The following is a 16,354-nucleotide window of genomic DNA, read 5'->3' on the forward strand; positions in this document are numbered from 1 at the left end:
CACATACATACAATGGTCACATGATCTTCACACACACACACACCCACACACACATACAGTGGTCACATGATCTTTACTCAACACACACACACATCCACACATATACAGTGGTCACATGACCTTTACCCAACACACACACACACACACATACATACAATGGTCACATGATCTTTACCCAACACACACCCACACACACAGTGCCTTTATAAAGATCAGGTCACCTGGTCTTTATTCTACACACACACACACACACACACCCTCAAGAGAAAACTTACTAGTTTCCAGTCTCATCCATTTTCTTGTATTTTAAAGTGCAAGGGCAAGAGAAGAGTAAATATTTCCCTTTTTTATTTTATATGAATTTCCACTGTGATGTGCTACTTTCATGTTTTTAAAATTTAACTTAATCTTCTAAATGTTAACTTTAAAATGACCCAGGAATCATAATTTATAATGTGAAATAAGACAACACCAAACAGACCAGTGCTTTATTTTAACTCAAGACAAACACCAAGAACAAAACCAGTTAGTCCAACGAAAACAAACAGCAATAATAATTTGCCACCGATTGCTGCTGCTAGTATTTTGTCCCAAACCACTGGTTTATTTTTGCCAACCGCAGGTAGAGAGCCAGGCTGACGATGAAGTACTCCTCCGTGTCTTCGATCCACACCAGCTCCATGTGCAGCCTGCCTTCCGAATCCGAGTAGTCCACACAGTATGCCTCCCCCAAGAAATGAGGGCCGTCAGAGGGCCTGGGACAGCATCTCACGCAAACCGGAGAGCTGAAACACCAGAAGGGTTTCCCGTACTCCTCCAAAAGAGTTAAGTCAATTATAGAGCAACTCTACAAAATAAACACAAATATTCATAAGTGGCAAGGATAACAATCCCAGTTGGACCTGATTTTGAAGCCTCGTCATGAAGGATTATATGAAAGAGGAGGGAGAAGAGGAAAGAGAACAAAATTACAGGAGGAGGGAACAGCACGTGCAGTGTGTGTGGACTTCCTGACCCTTTAAGTCTGCCGTGTTGCTGTCCTGCCTTTCCTGGTCCTCAAGATCGACTGTGATTTCAACATTCTCATACATGCTTCTGTAAGACTCATCTGAACCCATTTTAAAAAGCCTGGCCTGCGCTCCTGAAGAAATGAAACAATATTCTTTTGTGTATGACAGATCTTTGCCGAAGCTTAAATACCTGTTTACATGTACAATTAATGAAACATCTCATCACAGCAAAGAGCAAGTGGGTCAAGGGAGACGCCTTAGTGATAATGAGGTGGTCTTCATGCTTGACGACAACACGGCTCTTGGCCTCAGTCATCATCCCTCACCCCTGTGACGAGGCTTCCATGCTCCTAGGCAGGATAAAGCCAGCTCACTGGAGGCCTCTGCATCCACAGCAGAACCGTACCATGGAAATCCAGTTCATCCCACAAAATACAGAAGGACAGGAGTGAGAACCAGGGCACCCACAGGCACAGGGGTCACAAGAGGAGCCAGACTTTGCAAGAACCACCCTCCTCCGCCACCCCGGACCAACCCCCAGCCACATCAAGCCTCCCCGCCGTGTGGCTGGTTTGTGACAGAGGCAAATTCCGATTTAACTGTTCAAGGAAATATCTGTATGCTGGAACGGAACTGCAATATACTTTAAATGGGTGTATGAGTAAGACGTTTTTGAATAAATGCGACTTGCCTGGTGCAACCTATAGCTCCACTCTTTCTCCACAAAACAAACAGCCAAAAGGGCTTCGAGGGAATGCATGCGGGGGTGCAATCAACACCGCTCAGAAACGGTGCTGAGTGCCACCCACCCACCTCGCTCAGTGGAAAATAAGGCACTCAGTAAGCGTTAGATTAGTCAATCAACTGATGGTCAATGGTAAGAAGACGTGCATAACTCTTCCAACACCAAAACAATCAATCTAGGACTTTGAAAGCAGCATCACATACACATCATCAGACACGTTAATGATACAGAGACCAAGTACTTTAAGAAAAAAAATTACCTTTATACAGCCATCAAAACTATTAGTTTTCCAAGAAAGGCCAACTTTTCCAATAAGAGGTAGGTGTTCTGTGTTATTTTTAAAACTTATCACACTGAGCTTCATGTATTCATTTTCAAGGCATCCTGAAAAGATTGAAGATTTTTAAAATTACTACATACCAACCAACACAGGACGACAGGTCAGCCACTATTCCTCGGGTCAGCCACTATAAGGAAGCCTCGTGGATCTAAGAGCTGGGTTTGGGGATAGAAGGAAAGAGAAATCCCAGCATCTGGCTGAGGTCAGGGCACCACCATCTGCACCTGCATTCCCAAGACAGAGAAATGAGCGTGTCTCACCAGGGAGACGGGCAGACCCCTGGGGTGAACCCAGACAGCACCCTGTCACCATGAAGAGGCCGCTGAGAGATCACCAGGGGTTCCACTGATCTGATAAAACCTAACAGCAAGGAAAGTGGGGAAACAGAGCAGTGGAGCTTAAGAAAACAGGGGCCAGAAAGTGCAGAGAAAGGGCATTAGGTGTGAGGGAGAGAGAGACGTCCAGAGAAAGGAGCGGGGAGAGCAGGTGACCATGGACGCGGTCAGGGAAGGAGGCCCCGCACAGCATGTCCTCACAAGCGGAGAAACAAGCAGAAATCCCGGGCCACGCAGACCAGCACTGAGCGGCCTACGAGCAGCCTGACCGCCGGGGCTGTCACGGTGGGGCTGCACGCACACCTGGGGCCCGCGGGGCCGCTGACCCTCCTGCACCCAATGTAACTCGTCCCGCTAAGGCTGCATCACCCATGACAGGGTCACGGGCCTTCACTCGCAGAGGCCACACCTGCCCGAGCGTGAGATGTGAGTCACGGGCCAGCAGCGGGAGGAGAGCCAGGAAGAGCACAAGCTCTCTGACCCCACGCCGTTCCATTCACAGGACAAGAGAAAGCCAAAGCTGAGCTGCCTTGGGAGCCAGAGTCCAGTTCTGGGAACTCTGCACAGTGTCCTCATATAGGGAGGACACGGGCTCTGAGAGGAGTCCCGTCAAGCAGTGCGGCTCCAGCTCCGCGGGGCCCATCAGTGGGTCTGGTCCAAGGACGGGGCAGCCCAGGTCCTCCTCGTCAGCTTCTCCAGCGAGGCCTCGGGGGAGGCGAGGCAATGCCATCCTTCCCAGCAGATGTGGCCCTGCTCAGACCCGTGTCACCGCACAGCCATGTGGGGGACTGCCAGCCGGTCCTCGGGCCACAGCAGAAAGTGGACTCCAAGGCACCACAGCCAGCAACAGCTCAGTGGCATCCGTCCAAGTTAGTAAACATGAAATCTCTCCAGGAAGCGAGGACCACTGCTCGTCCGTCATCACCAGACATCCCCCCTGGAGACACTGTGGCGTCTTCACGGTCAGCGCTCTCCCCACCAACCCCAGCAAGCGCTTCTGCCTCTGAGACGGAACACGGGGAAGCTCTCCCTCCATGTAAGCAGTCTGCACACAGGACGCAGGTGTGACGGTGAGTGTGCGTGAAACGGGTCACGCTTCTGTGTGTTTCCTGTACACCAGGCATGAGGTAGGCACTGTGTGCACAGCAGCTTAAAAGAACAGCCGAGAACAGGACTACTCATTAGACACTGTGCTTCTCTGAGCTCATAGCTGAGAAAGCAGAGAGGTGAACAGCACCCTCTCTGAGGCCACACAGCAGGGAAGCGGCAGAAACGCAACCCAGACCATGTTATGTGTCTACATGACATGTTATGACAGATTAAAATGGATATGAAATCAGGGAAACAGGATCACCCATTGGTTTAAATACTAGCTGAGAATGTATAATGTGGGTTTAGATTCTCAAGAGGCTTTGTTTTCATCTTACTACCAACACAGTAGAAAGTATGAACGCACAGACCAGACGTGCTGGGGAACCAGCTGCAGCCCCCCAACAATGGCTGATCCCCTGGGGTCCCTGCCTGCCACCCAAGCCCTCCTGTGACCAGGGATGAGTGGCCTGGCTCCTGGCTGGGGCGCGTCCCTGCTCACCTGGGTCAGTGTGAGCAGCAGGCGGGGGCAGAGAAGGGAAAGCTGCCTTGACGGATGGGGCCAGGGGCACGAGCAGCGCTCTGGGGTCAGCTCCTGGTGTGACAGGGTGATGCTCTCACGGGAGAAGCTACAGCTCTCCAGGGAGACTGTGAGCCAACACACCCTCATTAAACTCCTGCGACACGTAAACCATTGGGAATAAACTCTGTTGTTGGATCCTGTCTAACCTTAACCTGCCAACACATAAAGGCCACCCCCAAACCACAGAGAAATACAACACAAGGCTCACTACCCTTAGCTTCCAGGACATGTACTTATACAAGCACGAGATCTAAGAGTCGTAAGGCCTTCATTTCAAACCCTGCCCAGGCATTTACTAGCAGTGTGACCATGGTCAAGCTCCAAGCCGATCAAAATGAGATTCAAACAGTAAGTACTTTATAAAGCTGTGTGATTAATGGAACTAACAGTAAATAGTAACATTAAAGGATGGCTCATTATAAATGCCACACTAAGCACTTTTATGTATTATCCCAACAATAATAATCCATCTAAAGAGTTAAGTCTACTGACAGCCAGAAAGATGCACCATGTTCATGGACTGCAAGACCTGAGACTGTGAGGATGTCCATTTACCCAAATTTGATATACAGGCTTAATACTCTCAATCATAATCCTAGCAGGTATTTTCTTAAATGTTTTCTTTTGTACTGGGGTATGGCTGATTAACAAACACCGTTCTGACAGTCTCAGGTGGACAGCAAAGGAATCCAGCCATACATACTCCATCCAGCGGATATTTAATAACTAATTTATCAATAAAAAATAAGATTTGACAAGCTGGTTCTAAAATTCACATGGCAATGCTAAGGGCCTAAAATAGCCACACAATCTTGAAAAAAAGAAAAATAACTGACTTCAAGAATTACGAAAGAGCTAAAGCAATCAAGACAGCATGGTATTACTGTAAAGATCAACAGATGAACAATGCAGAACAGATGAGTCCAGAAATAGACCAATACTTTTACAAGCAACTGATTTTTTGACAAAAACATCAAAATAATTCAATGAGAAAAGAAAGCCTTTTCACAAATGGTGTAGGAACAACTTTCTATTCGTTTGGGAAAATGAAATGAACCTCAACCCTTGCCTCATACTTCATACAAAAATTATTTAAGGATGCTTCACAGACTTAAACCATAATCCAGCTGGAAGAAACAATTCTCCTAACCTGGTGCTGCAGTTTATTTTTTTAACAGAAAATAATACCATAAAACAAAAAAATAATGAGATTTCATCAAAATGAGAAACTTCTGATCACTAAAATGGTAAAATCACTAAAATCACCAAGAAAATGAGGAGCTTCCCTGGTAGCTTAGTTGGTAAAGAATTCACCTGTGATGCAGGACACCACCTGCAATACAGGAGACCCAGGTTCAATCCCTGGGTCGGGAAGATCCCCTGGAAAAGGAAATGGCAACCCAGTCCAGTATTCTTGCCTGGAGAATCCCATGGACAGAGGAAACTGGAGGGCTACAGTCCACAAGGTTATAAAGAGTCAGACTCAACTGAGTGACTAAACCACCAAGAAACTGAATAAGCAAGCCACAGACTGGGAAAAAATATTTGCAAAACATGTAACTGGTAAAGGACTATTACCCAGAATATATAAAAAACTCTTAACAATTGAGGAATAGAGAGACAAAATACACAGACACAAGGATTAAAAGATACTCCAAGAACAAGATATACAAATGGATAATGAGCATGTGAAAAAGTGCTTACCACTGTCAGCCATTAGGGAGAAACCACTACTACCACACACCAGATCAGCTAAAATTTAAAAGACTAATAACATCAATGGTTGCCCAGGATATGGAGCAACCAGAACACTCAAACACAGATGATGAGAGTGTAAAACGGTACAACCAGTCTAAAAACTGAAGTTTGGTAACTTCTAATACATAAAAATTTCTTATACATTAAAAAAAAAAAGATTGTCAACTTTAAATCCATAAATCTGCCCTAAGATTCAACTTTTCAGCCCTAGGTATTTAGCCAAGAGAAATAAAAATGTATGCCCACAAAAAAAAGAAAACTTTCATAAGAATTCTATAGTAGCTTTATTCCTAACAGTCCAAACCGGAAAACAACCCAAATTCCTTCTCTAGCAACAGAAAAACAGGTGAGCAAATTCTGGTGTATTTATTCAATGGAATACAATTCATTAATAAATAGGAATGACGATCACCCTTGCATCACAAAGACGCTATGCTGAAAGAGTCTAAACACACGAGGACATACTGTATGAGCCCGTTTGTATGACGTCCTAGAACAAGCAAGACTAGTCTATCATCAAAAAAAGAAAAATGTATATGGGAGTTCTTGAACTATTCCTGTATTTTCTCTAAGCTGGAAAGCAGAGGGGAAAGTTACAGAAAATGAGGCACTCAAGGGTTAGCTGTTACCTTGATCAGTGTTCCTCCAAAGGCCTGCCCCTCCGCGTACGCACCAGCCCTGCTTCTCCCATCCAACCTGTAACTCTGGGCAGGGCCCACTTGAGTCCTCGCTTCCTCATTCCCCAGTGCCTTAGGGAGCTTACCAGTCACCTCTGCGGCTGACAGCACCCTTCTAACTGCGTTCATCTCTTCCTTTCCTAAACCGCTGTGTGTTAGCCACTCAGTCATGTCCAGCTCTTTGGAGTGGGCTGCCATTTCCTTTTCCAGGGGATCTTCCTGACCGAGGGACTGAACCCGGGTCTCCAGCATTGAACCCGGCTCTCCAGCATTGCAGGCAGATTCTTTACCATCTGAGCTTCCAGGAGAGCCCTATACTCTTAACATTTAAAGATAGTGGACTATGGATCTCTTTCCTGAAATAACCTAGTCTCTGGGAATAAAGGTCATGTCTTCTGTGACATATTAATGACACTACTATTAACAGTTCTCATTTCTCAGCTATGATTAGAGTTCATTTTTTGCATCATAAATAGAACACAGAAAAAGCGGGAAGTACAGACAGTGGGGAGGAGAGAGCAGTGATTTTTTCCTAAAGCAAAGAGCACAGGAGGTGGGGGTTCAGTTGGATTAGAACTGCCTGAGGCAAGGACAGCAGAGCACAGGTTAACTAAACAGATAAACCGAACAAGACAGAGCCCCGACCACCCTCTGGAGGCCAGCTCAGGAGCACAAGCAAATGGGACGGGCGCAACTCTCAGGGGTCTGCAAGTTTGGGATAAAGAGAGAGGGAGACCCTATAAACCTAGAAATACATGCACAGAGTATAACAATTCACAGCTGCGCAGCCCTGATGCTACAAAGCAGTAATTAGGAACAACTCTAATGATCAAACAACAATGACACTAATTCTAAAGGTGAGAAAATTTCCTACCAGCTGTCTAAAGTAAATCTCCCCTGGAATACACATGGCTTTGCTATTTTTCTTAGATAATTATCTTCAGATAATCTTCAGACATGTCTGTTATTTCAAACCCCTGATGTACATAAAATGTAAATAGCTAAATGCAGTTACAGACCAGGTCCCTAAACACGAAGAAAAAAGTCTGACAGACCCAGTGGACATGTATTTGTGATTTTCTCTAAGGAACTTCTGGGCATTCATGAAGTTAGAATCTCAAACAGAAGTAAAGAGGCCAGAAATGTAAAAGAGGAGGAAAAGGGCTCATGTAAAGTCTTCCCAGGTGGCTCAGTGGTAAAGAATCCACCTGCCGATGCAGGAAACATGGGTTCTGTCGCTCAGTCAGGAAGATCGCCTGGAGGAGGAAATGGCAACCCACCCCAGTACTCTTGCCTGGGAAATTCCACGAACAGAGGAGCCTGGTGGGCTACAGTCCATGGGGTTGCAAAGAGTCAGACACGAGTGAGCAACTAAACGATAATAAACAGTTTGAGAACCTCAAGGCTCCTCCACACAGGTCCTGGGTCCCCAGGCTGGGGCAGACAGGGGCCGGGGGAGGGGTTTGCCAGCTTCAGGGGCCACAACCTGTGCATCTGCAGAGGACCCTCCTGGTTTAATGTCACCACTCTGAACTGAATAATTTTCTCACAAGGAGCCTCAAAGTTTCATTTTACACAGGGCCCCACAAATCACATCACCCGTCCTGCTTCAGGGGAAAGACCACTGACTCCCAACGAGCCGTGACATACAATGCATGGAGGTCTATGTCCTACTGCCGAGTGGACAGCAGTCTGTAGTGCTGACTTGTTCATAATGGGCCACCGAATGTGCAAACCAGGGAAAAGGTAACCACCACTACTGACGAAGATGCTACAAAAATTATCTGCTGTAATTTTTCTAGATAATCAGCACGTAGAAAATACTAAACAATTTCTAATGCCTTCCTGTTACCATAAATGTTTAGACAGGATAATTTGACCTAGAAACACAGAAAGTAATTAGTATTAAAGAACAGAGGAAACAAAAAACTATTTTTGGAATCACAACCAATAAAAATGGGGTAACATACTATATAAGAAACATATCTCAAACAAACTATAAAAAATTTTAAGTAGAATTTCTTAAGAGGTTATCTGGGCTAAACAGTTTCTGCTCCTCAAAAGATGAACGACCCTACGTTTTTGCAGAGTAAAAAGTTTCTCAGGCCCATAACTTCTTTCATATCCCTCAGTGTTTTCTATTGAGCCTTACAGAGTACTGCACTATTTATTATTTAATCAGCATTTTAATGAAAAGCACATCACAAAATCTCCAAAGGATATAAAATGAATCTAGTAACAGATAATGGAAATATAACCTAAAGAGTATTCACTCACAATGACAGGATAATGAGCTGAAAAAAGTCAAAGACCTATGTAACAAACATTTCTCCTAAGGAGAGGGGAGAAAACAACAAAAAGTCCAGAGCCCTGAATGAAACCACATCAATCCCTTCTAAGTTAATGTACACATTTGAATCAAATCTGATCAAAATCCAAATAAGACACTTAAAATCTGGCCAAGTGATTATTTTAAATACATCTAAAATAATAAATGGATGGAAATAACTGAGACCTTTTCAATAAAAGTTCTTTGGTAAGAAACAGGACCCTGGGGGAGTGACACATTTTCGTAACAAAATCCAGAAGTAAAGCTGGACAAACTTCCTGCCTGGTAGAGTCACAAGGAGAAGGGGCCGGCCCATGGCAAAGAAAGAGCCTCACCGGGAAGGCAGGGAACTGCAGGCTGCCTGTGATCACGTTCCCAGCCCGGGATCGAACCCAGGTCTCCCACATTGCAGGCAGATTCTTTACCGGGCTAAGATTCGAGGGAAGCCCTGGGTTTACAAAACGATGGGAGATAATCGAAAGGGAACATAGGTGAATGTTCACCTGGCCTTGCCACGTGGGTGCTTTTTACGTGTAAAAATCTTGGAAGAAACAACAAGAAAAAAAGGACTGATGATATACAATGAAAAATTCTGAGTAGGACCTTCCCTGGTGGTCCAGTGGCTAAGACTCCACATTCCCAGTGCAGGGAGCCATGATTTGATCCCTGGTGGGGGGTCTAGACCCTACATGCTGCAACTCAAGATTCCTCATGCCACATTTAAGACCTGGCAAAATAAATAAATATTTAAAAAAAAACAAAAAACACAACAACTTGGGGGGAGGGGGGGGGAGATCCAAAGCAACATGTACAAAACTTAAAAGGCAAAAGACAAAATATTGAAAATATTTGCAACCAATATAACTCATATAGATCTAGTAAACATTTAAAACAGTGGAACCAATCCAACACAAACTGGAAATTCAGTTAGGAAAGAAACATGAAACCAGACAGCACTGGCATACCCTCCTCTCCTGCGACACTCCTCACTTCCTCTCTCACCTTGCCACAGGTCACACACCAGTGACAGGTGCCCCTGCAGCCTGAACAGCTGAGGTGCCCTTAAACAGCCCACCTGACAGCGCTTCAGTAACCGCCAAACTCAGCTACAGTCCACAGGCCTTTTAAATAGTAAGCCTAACATTCAACATTTGCATACTTGAAACAATCAGATGTCATTTTCACCTCTCAAATTACCAAACATTTTTCAAAATAATGTTCATGATAGTAGTGGTATAATCATGGAAAAGGAGACCTAAACGCCCAGCAGAAGGAGCACAGGTCAATAAAGCATAATAAAACCAAACAACGGGTTGTCATAAACGTCCCAAAGTCTAATTTTTCAAAGGCTATTTAGTGATGTGGGGGAAAAGCAGGCACTGCTCCCACAATGTGGTCCACAAATATAAACACAGCTAGAGACTTGAAAATGAACCAAAAGAGAAACAAGGGTTGTCCTTGGGCGATTTTTGTTTGCTTCTTTACAAATGTCCACATATTCAGAATTTTCAAATCCCATAAAAGGAAAAAGCCATTAGTTTTTAAATGCATTTTTGTAACAACTCAAATAAATGACACCAGCAGCATACTTTGTTATTTAAAAATTCTTTTCCTCTGTCTCTTTACCATCACTCTCCCTGTCAACACTGATAATAAGTCTCAACATGCTGTACTGTGCAAAATCTTTTTCCTCCAGCTTCTGAAAATTGGTAATAATTAGCTTGATACTAAGATCAAAAAATACACATTCTTTCATACTTCACACTGCTGAACGTGCTCCTTTTCAGGATCCATTTACATTTCAAAGACACGACTGGACCACTTCCTGTCTGCTCCTCCGTTGGGTGAACTGCACTGGCATCCTGAGACAGACTACCCTTAGAAAGCCTGCCGGCCTTTGGCTGAGGTCTGGAGACGGGTTTCAGGAGGATTCCCACCTCACCATTCCTCTCTGACTGAGCAGTCTGTGCCGACAACGTGATCCAAGCTGAACACCTTTCCTCCTGGGAGTCTGGAATGTGGGTGAGGCTGGCAGAGGGTGCCCACATGGCCAGCCCCAGTAAGAGCCCTGGGTGCTGAGGCTCCAACGCGCTTCTCAGGCAGACAGCACTCACCAGGTGCCGTCACGATCCTATGTGACTGCACAGCCTTGGGGGCGGGGGGAGGAGGGTGGCTGGGTTTCCCTGGGCACACTATGACTTCTGTACTTTTGCAGATGTGGGTACATGGTTGGCACTGGGTCCCCAAGACCCAGAGGACCTACTGGGAGGACTCACAGGACTCAGGGCGTAGCTGTCTTAATGGCTAAGATTTACTACCGCGAGGATACAGAGCAAAGTCAGTGGAGAAGAAATACTTCAAGGATCTGGAGGAAGGAGGTGCAAGCTGCCAAGGTCTTGCCACTCCCTGCAGGCTGCCTCCGAAGTCAGGCCAGACTGCTCAGTGCCCTGCAATTCTAGGGCCGTGAGGATAAAACATTTACCCTTGACGGGGCACTGTGCTATCATCCCCTCACACAATGACAGAGCTGGAATTGACTAAATATACCACCTGGAACCACGAGCACATTTCTCCCAAACCTAGAGGACGCGTGGGTTTGTACCCTGGTAAAGAGAGATGACGAATCTGATGGCAACAGCACCCTCTGCTGGTCCACATCGCCGAACCACAGGCAGAGGAAACATGCAAGAGTGTCGTGTGAAGCCTTACGGGGAAAACGTCCCTTACGGTGAAAACAACAGATGAAAGGCAAATTGAACTGCTCCCATCGCAGGCTGCCATTCTCCTATACTCAGCCTCCTTCATGAGCTAACAATCATCTCACCTTCTCAGGGTACGTCAGCGTTCCAGCAGAGAAAGGCCCCTACCTGACACCCTTACGAGCCCATCGCCTTGAAAAGACAGTCACACACAGGAGAAAGCACATCGCTGCAAAGTACAGCATCCAGGAGACAGCAGCCAAGTGCTCGAGACCCTGGGCTCCACAGTCAGCCTGGGGTGCAGCCGGAGCACCCAAGCACACGCTTCAGCCGCTCGAGCAGTGACCCGGGAGTGGGCACAGTGCCCAGCCCACAGGCTCGCCGTGAAGACTCACACAGGCACGACGCAAACACAGCCTGTGATGAGGGCCCGCCCGGGCTCTCTGCCACCCTCGTCCTGGCCTCCTCACAATCGAGGGCACAGCTCAGGCATGAGGGGCGCAGAGCACGGTCAGCAGGACATGGTGCTCCCCGAGAACAAGGAGCAGGGGGTCCTCTCCTCTGAAGTCCTAGCAGCCCCCCCCCCGACACGGGCCTGGGCCCAGCCCCTGGAGAAGAGAGACTGTCAGGCTGGGAGGGCGGGACGAGAAGGGCACCCGAGGGCCCGGGGCAGGAGCCCTGAAGCGCCAGACCGGGCCCTCTGCAGCAGCAGCCCTGGGCATGCACACGGTGCCCTGGGGACAGGTGCGCACGTTAGCAGCACCGCAACAGTGCGCCCCAGAGAAAGGGGCAAGACTTCATTCTCTCCTTTAAATAACAGAATCAAGGTAAATGGGTGGACAGACAGAGAAACTACTCTGGGCTCAATGAAAAGCAAAAAAAAAGGCAGGTGGGCTGTTTCTGGGCAGAGCAAATTCAAGTCCAGAATGGATCATTCTTTAGATCACCTTTCAATTCCTTTCAACCTCGAGACTCCAAGATTCTGGGCACAAAGGGAACTGGGGGCAGGGAAGAAAACCTGAAAATTAAAAAATCTAAGGAGTCAACTCAAAAAGCTAGGAAAAGATCAAAATAAAGCCCAAAACAGATGATTTCTAGGAAATTACACAAATCTTAAAACTGATTCAATCAAAAGTAGAAAACCTGCTTATAACTGAAAAAGAAACAAATTTAAAACATAAAAAACTGAAAACTATAGTTTGAGTTTAAATGGAAAATACTAGAAACCAAATAACTAAAACTAGTATTTTTAAAATAAGCACATATATGAGAATAGGAGCTTGTCTTAGGGACTCTAGGAGGTTAACCTTCCCATAGAAGATGTATTTATGAAATTTACTATGTTAATAGTGTAAAGGAGAAGAAATCATCAATAGTTGCCCAAATGTATTTCATAACATTTAATAATTATTCCTGATTTTTGTAAAAAATCCAACAAATCCAAAAATAGAAAGAAACTCAACTTAAGAAGACATATAACAAAAACCTAGAAGAAATGTACTTAGTGACAACATATTTTATTAACTTAATTCCCCATTAAGTTGGAAATACTCTCACAAAGGGGAATTTGCCAGTATCTTTCAATATTACATTTGCAATGTACTCTTTGAGCTAGCAATCCTATTTCTAAGAAAGTCTCCCAAAGACAAGCTGACAAGACGTGAAGTGATATGTGAACAAGGCTATTCACTTTATATTCACTAAACCACTATCTATAACAGCAAAGGCTGGAAACCAGAGAAAAAGACATGAACAAGTGAAAGTTGCTCGGTCGTGTCCGATTCTTTGCAAGCCCATGGGCTATACAGTCCATGGGACTCTCCAGGCCAGAATACTGGAGTGGGTAGCCTTTCCCTTCTCCAGGGGATCTTCCTAACCCAGGGATAGGACTCAAGTCTTCCGCATTGCAGGCAGATTCTTTACCAGCTGAGCTACAAGGGAAGCCCAAGAATACTGGAGTGGGTAGCCTATCCCGTCTCCAACAGATCTTCCTGACCCAGGAACTGAACCAGGGTCTCCTGCATTGCAGCAGGTGGATTCTTTACCAAATGAGCTACTGGGCAAGGAAAAAAAGAGAAAGACCTGTATCTTATTCTAAAAACTAATCTTCAGAATAAATTATTAATTGGAAAATATGAAGTAACTTCAAAGGGAGTCTAGTATGCCTCATTTTTAAAAATTGGGAGAAATATGAGTATGTTAGTATATAGCATTATGTATTCAAAATGAAACATTGAAAGAAGAAACTTTAGACTAACATGAAGGATTCCCTTTGGAGGGAGGGCAAGAACAGAAGTGAAGAAACAGGGCAGAAGTAAATGTCTCTGAATTACATTGTTTTATAACTCCAACTCTGGACCATGTAAATGTGGTATGTAATTTCTTAATGCAAAAACAGAAGCAAAGCAATCCTGAAAAATAAGTCAACTGAAACAAATCACCCTAACTGTATATCAAGGTGATAGCACAACCACACACAGCAGAATTATTTTAGGTGACTTAACATTTTCTAACGTGATGTATATATGTCTTAAGTACATAAAAAGCCACAAGGAAAATCTTTATTAAAATAACATGTAATGTGTGCTTAGTCAGTCATGTCCGACTCCTGCGACCCCACAGACTGTAACCTACCAGGCTCCTCTGTCTGTGGGATTCTCCAGGCAAGAATACTGGAGCGGGTTGCCATTTCCTTCCCCAGGAATCAAACCCCCACCCGGGAATCAAACCCAGGTCTCCTGCATTGCAGGCAGATTCTTTACTGACTGAGCTACAGGGAAAGCCCTAACACACAATAGGTTATTACTAATAATATCAATATGGGGGGGGGGGTTGAAATTTTATATATTTTGATGTTGTTTGGAACAAAGACTTTCAGCATAAGAAAATAACTACAAGTACATAAAAATGATAGGTGAATAAAAACCCCAAGATCTTTACTTTAAATGAATGCATAATTTATTTCTACATATTATAAAGTCTAGAAACCTCACAGCTCTGCCCAGTGAAAACCCTAAAAGAGATGAAAACCCAAGAGCAACAGGCGTCCTTAGGCTATAGATTATGATCTCTAAATGCCACAGTCTATAGTGAAAAATAAACAGAAACAGAGGTCCTGGGGAAATGGCCAAGACCAGGTCTGGTTGGGAAACAGACAAAATGAGATTGAAGCATCTCATCCTGTGGGAACACAAGCAAGCTACCAAAGAGGACTAGCATCATGTCAGAAGAAGAGAAGCAGATGACCCATGACAGGACAGTCTGAACATCACAGTAATAATAAAACAATGGCTTCAAATGGACCAAAATAAATAACCTCTGCTCTTTCAATCCATGAATTGACAATAATACCTCCCTTGAGAAGGAAATGGCAACCCTCTTCAGTACTCTTTCTTACCTGGAAAATCCCATGGACAGAGAAGCATGGTGGGCTACAGTCCATGGGGTCACAAAGAGTCAGATAGGACTGAGCAACTGAGCGCAGAAAACGTATAAGTCATCTTCAAAGACTATTACAGCATAAATTACTATGCTGTATGTAAATCAAGAAAGAATCAAGCATGTATCATGCCTTTCCTCTATTAATTATATTTCATGGCAACTTAATTGACAAAAGAAAATCCGTCTTTATCAAACGCTAATAATAGATGAAGAAAGAATGATACAATTAAGGGATCATCCTTTTATAATCTCTAATAAAATAATGGACCAGGCTTCCCTGGTGGCTAGGTCAGTAAAGAATCTGCCTGCAATTCAAGAGACTTACATGCAGGGCAGAAGACCAGCTTCAGTCCCGAGGTGGGGAAGATCCCCTGGAGAAGGAAATGGCAACCCACTCCAGTACTCTTGCCTGGAAAATCCCATGGACAGAGGAGCCTGGTGGGCTACAGTCCACAGGGTCGCAAGAATGGGAAATGACTTAGTGACTAAACCATCAATAAAATAATGGATTTAAGTACCCATCATCTGGTAAACATTCATGGAGAAATTTACTACAGAAGAAGCAGGGTTGTTCTTCTGTTGATGAACCCACCCATCAATGAACCCACTCATTGATGAACTCACTCATCAGTCTTTATATTTAGACAGATTACTTGAAAGACACAAAATACCAAAGCTCACAGAAGCAGCAGATAACCTAAACAGCCCAACATCCGTAAAGGAAATTGACAGTGTAGCTAAAAACCTTCCCACAGAGCAAGCTCCAGGACTTGATGGCTTCAAAGGTGAATTACACCAACCACTTAAGAAAAAACTACTGCCAATTCTATCCAAAATCCTCCCTAAAATTCAAGAGTTGGGAACATTTCCCAACTCATTCTATGAGATCAGCAGTCACCTGAGACCAAAACCACACAAAGACATTACAAAACAGTTGGAAGATAGAGCAGAAACAACAGAGGAAATAGTTACTAAAACTCTTAAGAAATGTGCAAAATTAGTATGAAGAAAATTCTGATACATTCCAAAAAGACATAAAAGTATTTTTGAACAAACTGAAAGACATTCCACATACTTGGGAGGGACAAATAAAAAACAAAGATGTCAGTTCACCCTAGGTTAACATATACATTCTTCATTAAGTGTAATAAAAGTGCCAACACCCACAGAAAAGCCTAGAAATCTCGAGACAAATGCAAAGATGACTCAGAGAAGAAGGAAGGTGTATGAACAGGCAGAGAAGCCGACCTGAAGTAGATCCCAGTGACCAAACTGGGGACAATTTTAGCTTCACAAAGAATAATGTCTGTAACTGATTATAAATTATTGAGTACATAAAAAGCCAAGA

At 44.5% G+C, this 16,354-nt stretch overlaps 1 protein-coding gene across 4 annotated transcripts in view; it reads right to left on the reverse strand.

Moving 5' to 3' along the window:
- Window positions 1–474: 474 nt before the first annotated feature.
- FBXO15 (F-box protein 15) overlaps window positions 475–16,354 on the reverse strand; it is a 36,863-nt gene continuing 20,983 nt past the window's right edge. For all 4 annotated transcript variants that reach the window (XM_070452968.1, XM_070452965.1, XM_070452966.1 and 1 more), the window contains 2 exons: window positions 2,015–2,139; window positions 475–847 (listed from right to left, as the gene is read on the reverse strand). In XM_070452968.1, the coding sequence (XP_070309069.1) occupies window positions 578–847; window positions 2,015–2,139 (395 nt within the window). In that variant the 3' untranslated portion in view covers window positions 475–577. The remainder of the gene's footprint in view (window positions 848–2,014; window positions 2,140–16,354) is intronic.

The sequence above is a fragment of the Odocoileus virginianus genome, chromosome 22 (genome assembly GCF_023699985.2).
Source record: "Odocoileus virginianus isolate 20LAN1187 ecotype Illinois chromosome 22, Ovbor_1.2, whole genome shotgun sequence".
Lineage (NCBI taxonomy): Eukaryota > Metazoa > Chordata > Mammalia > Artiodactyla > Cervidae > Odocoileus > Odocoileus virginianus.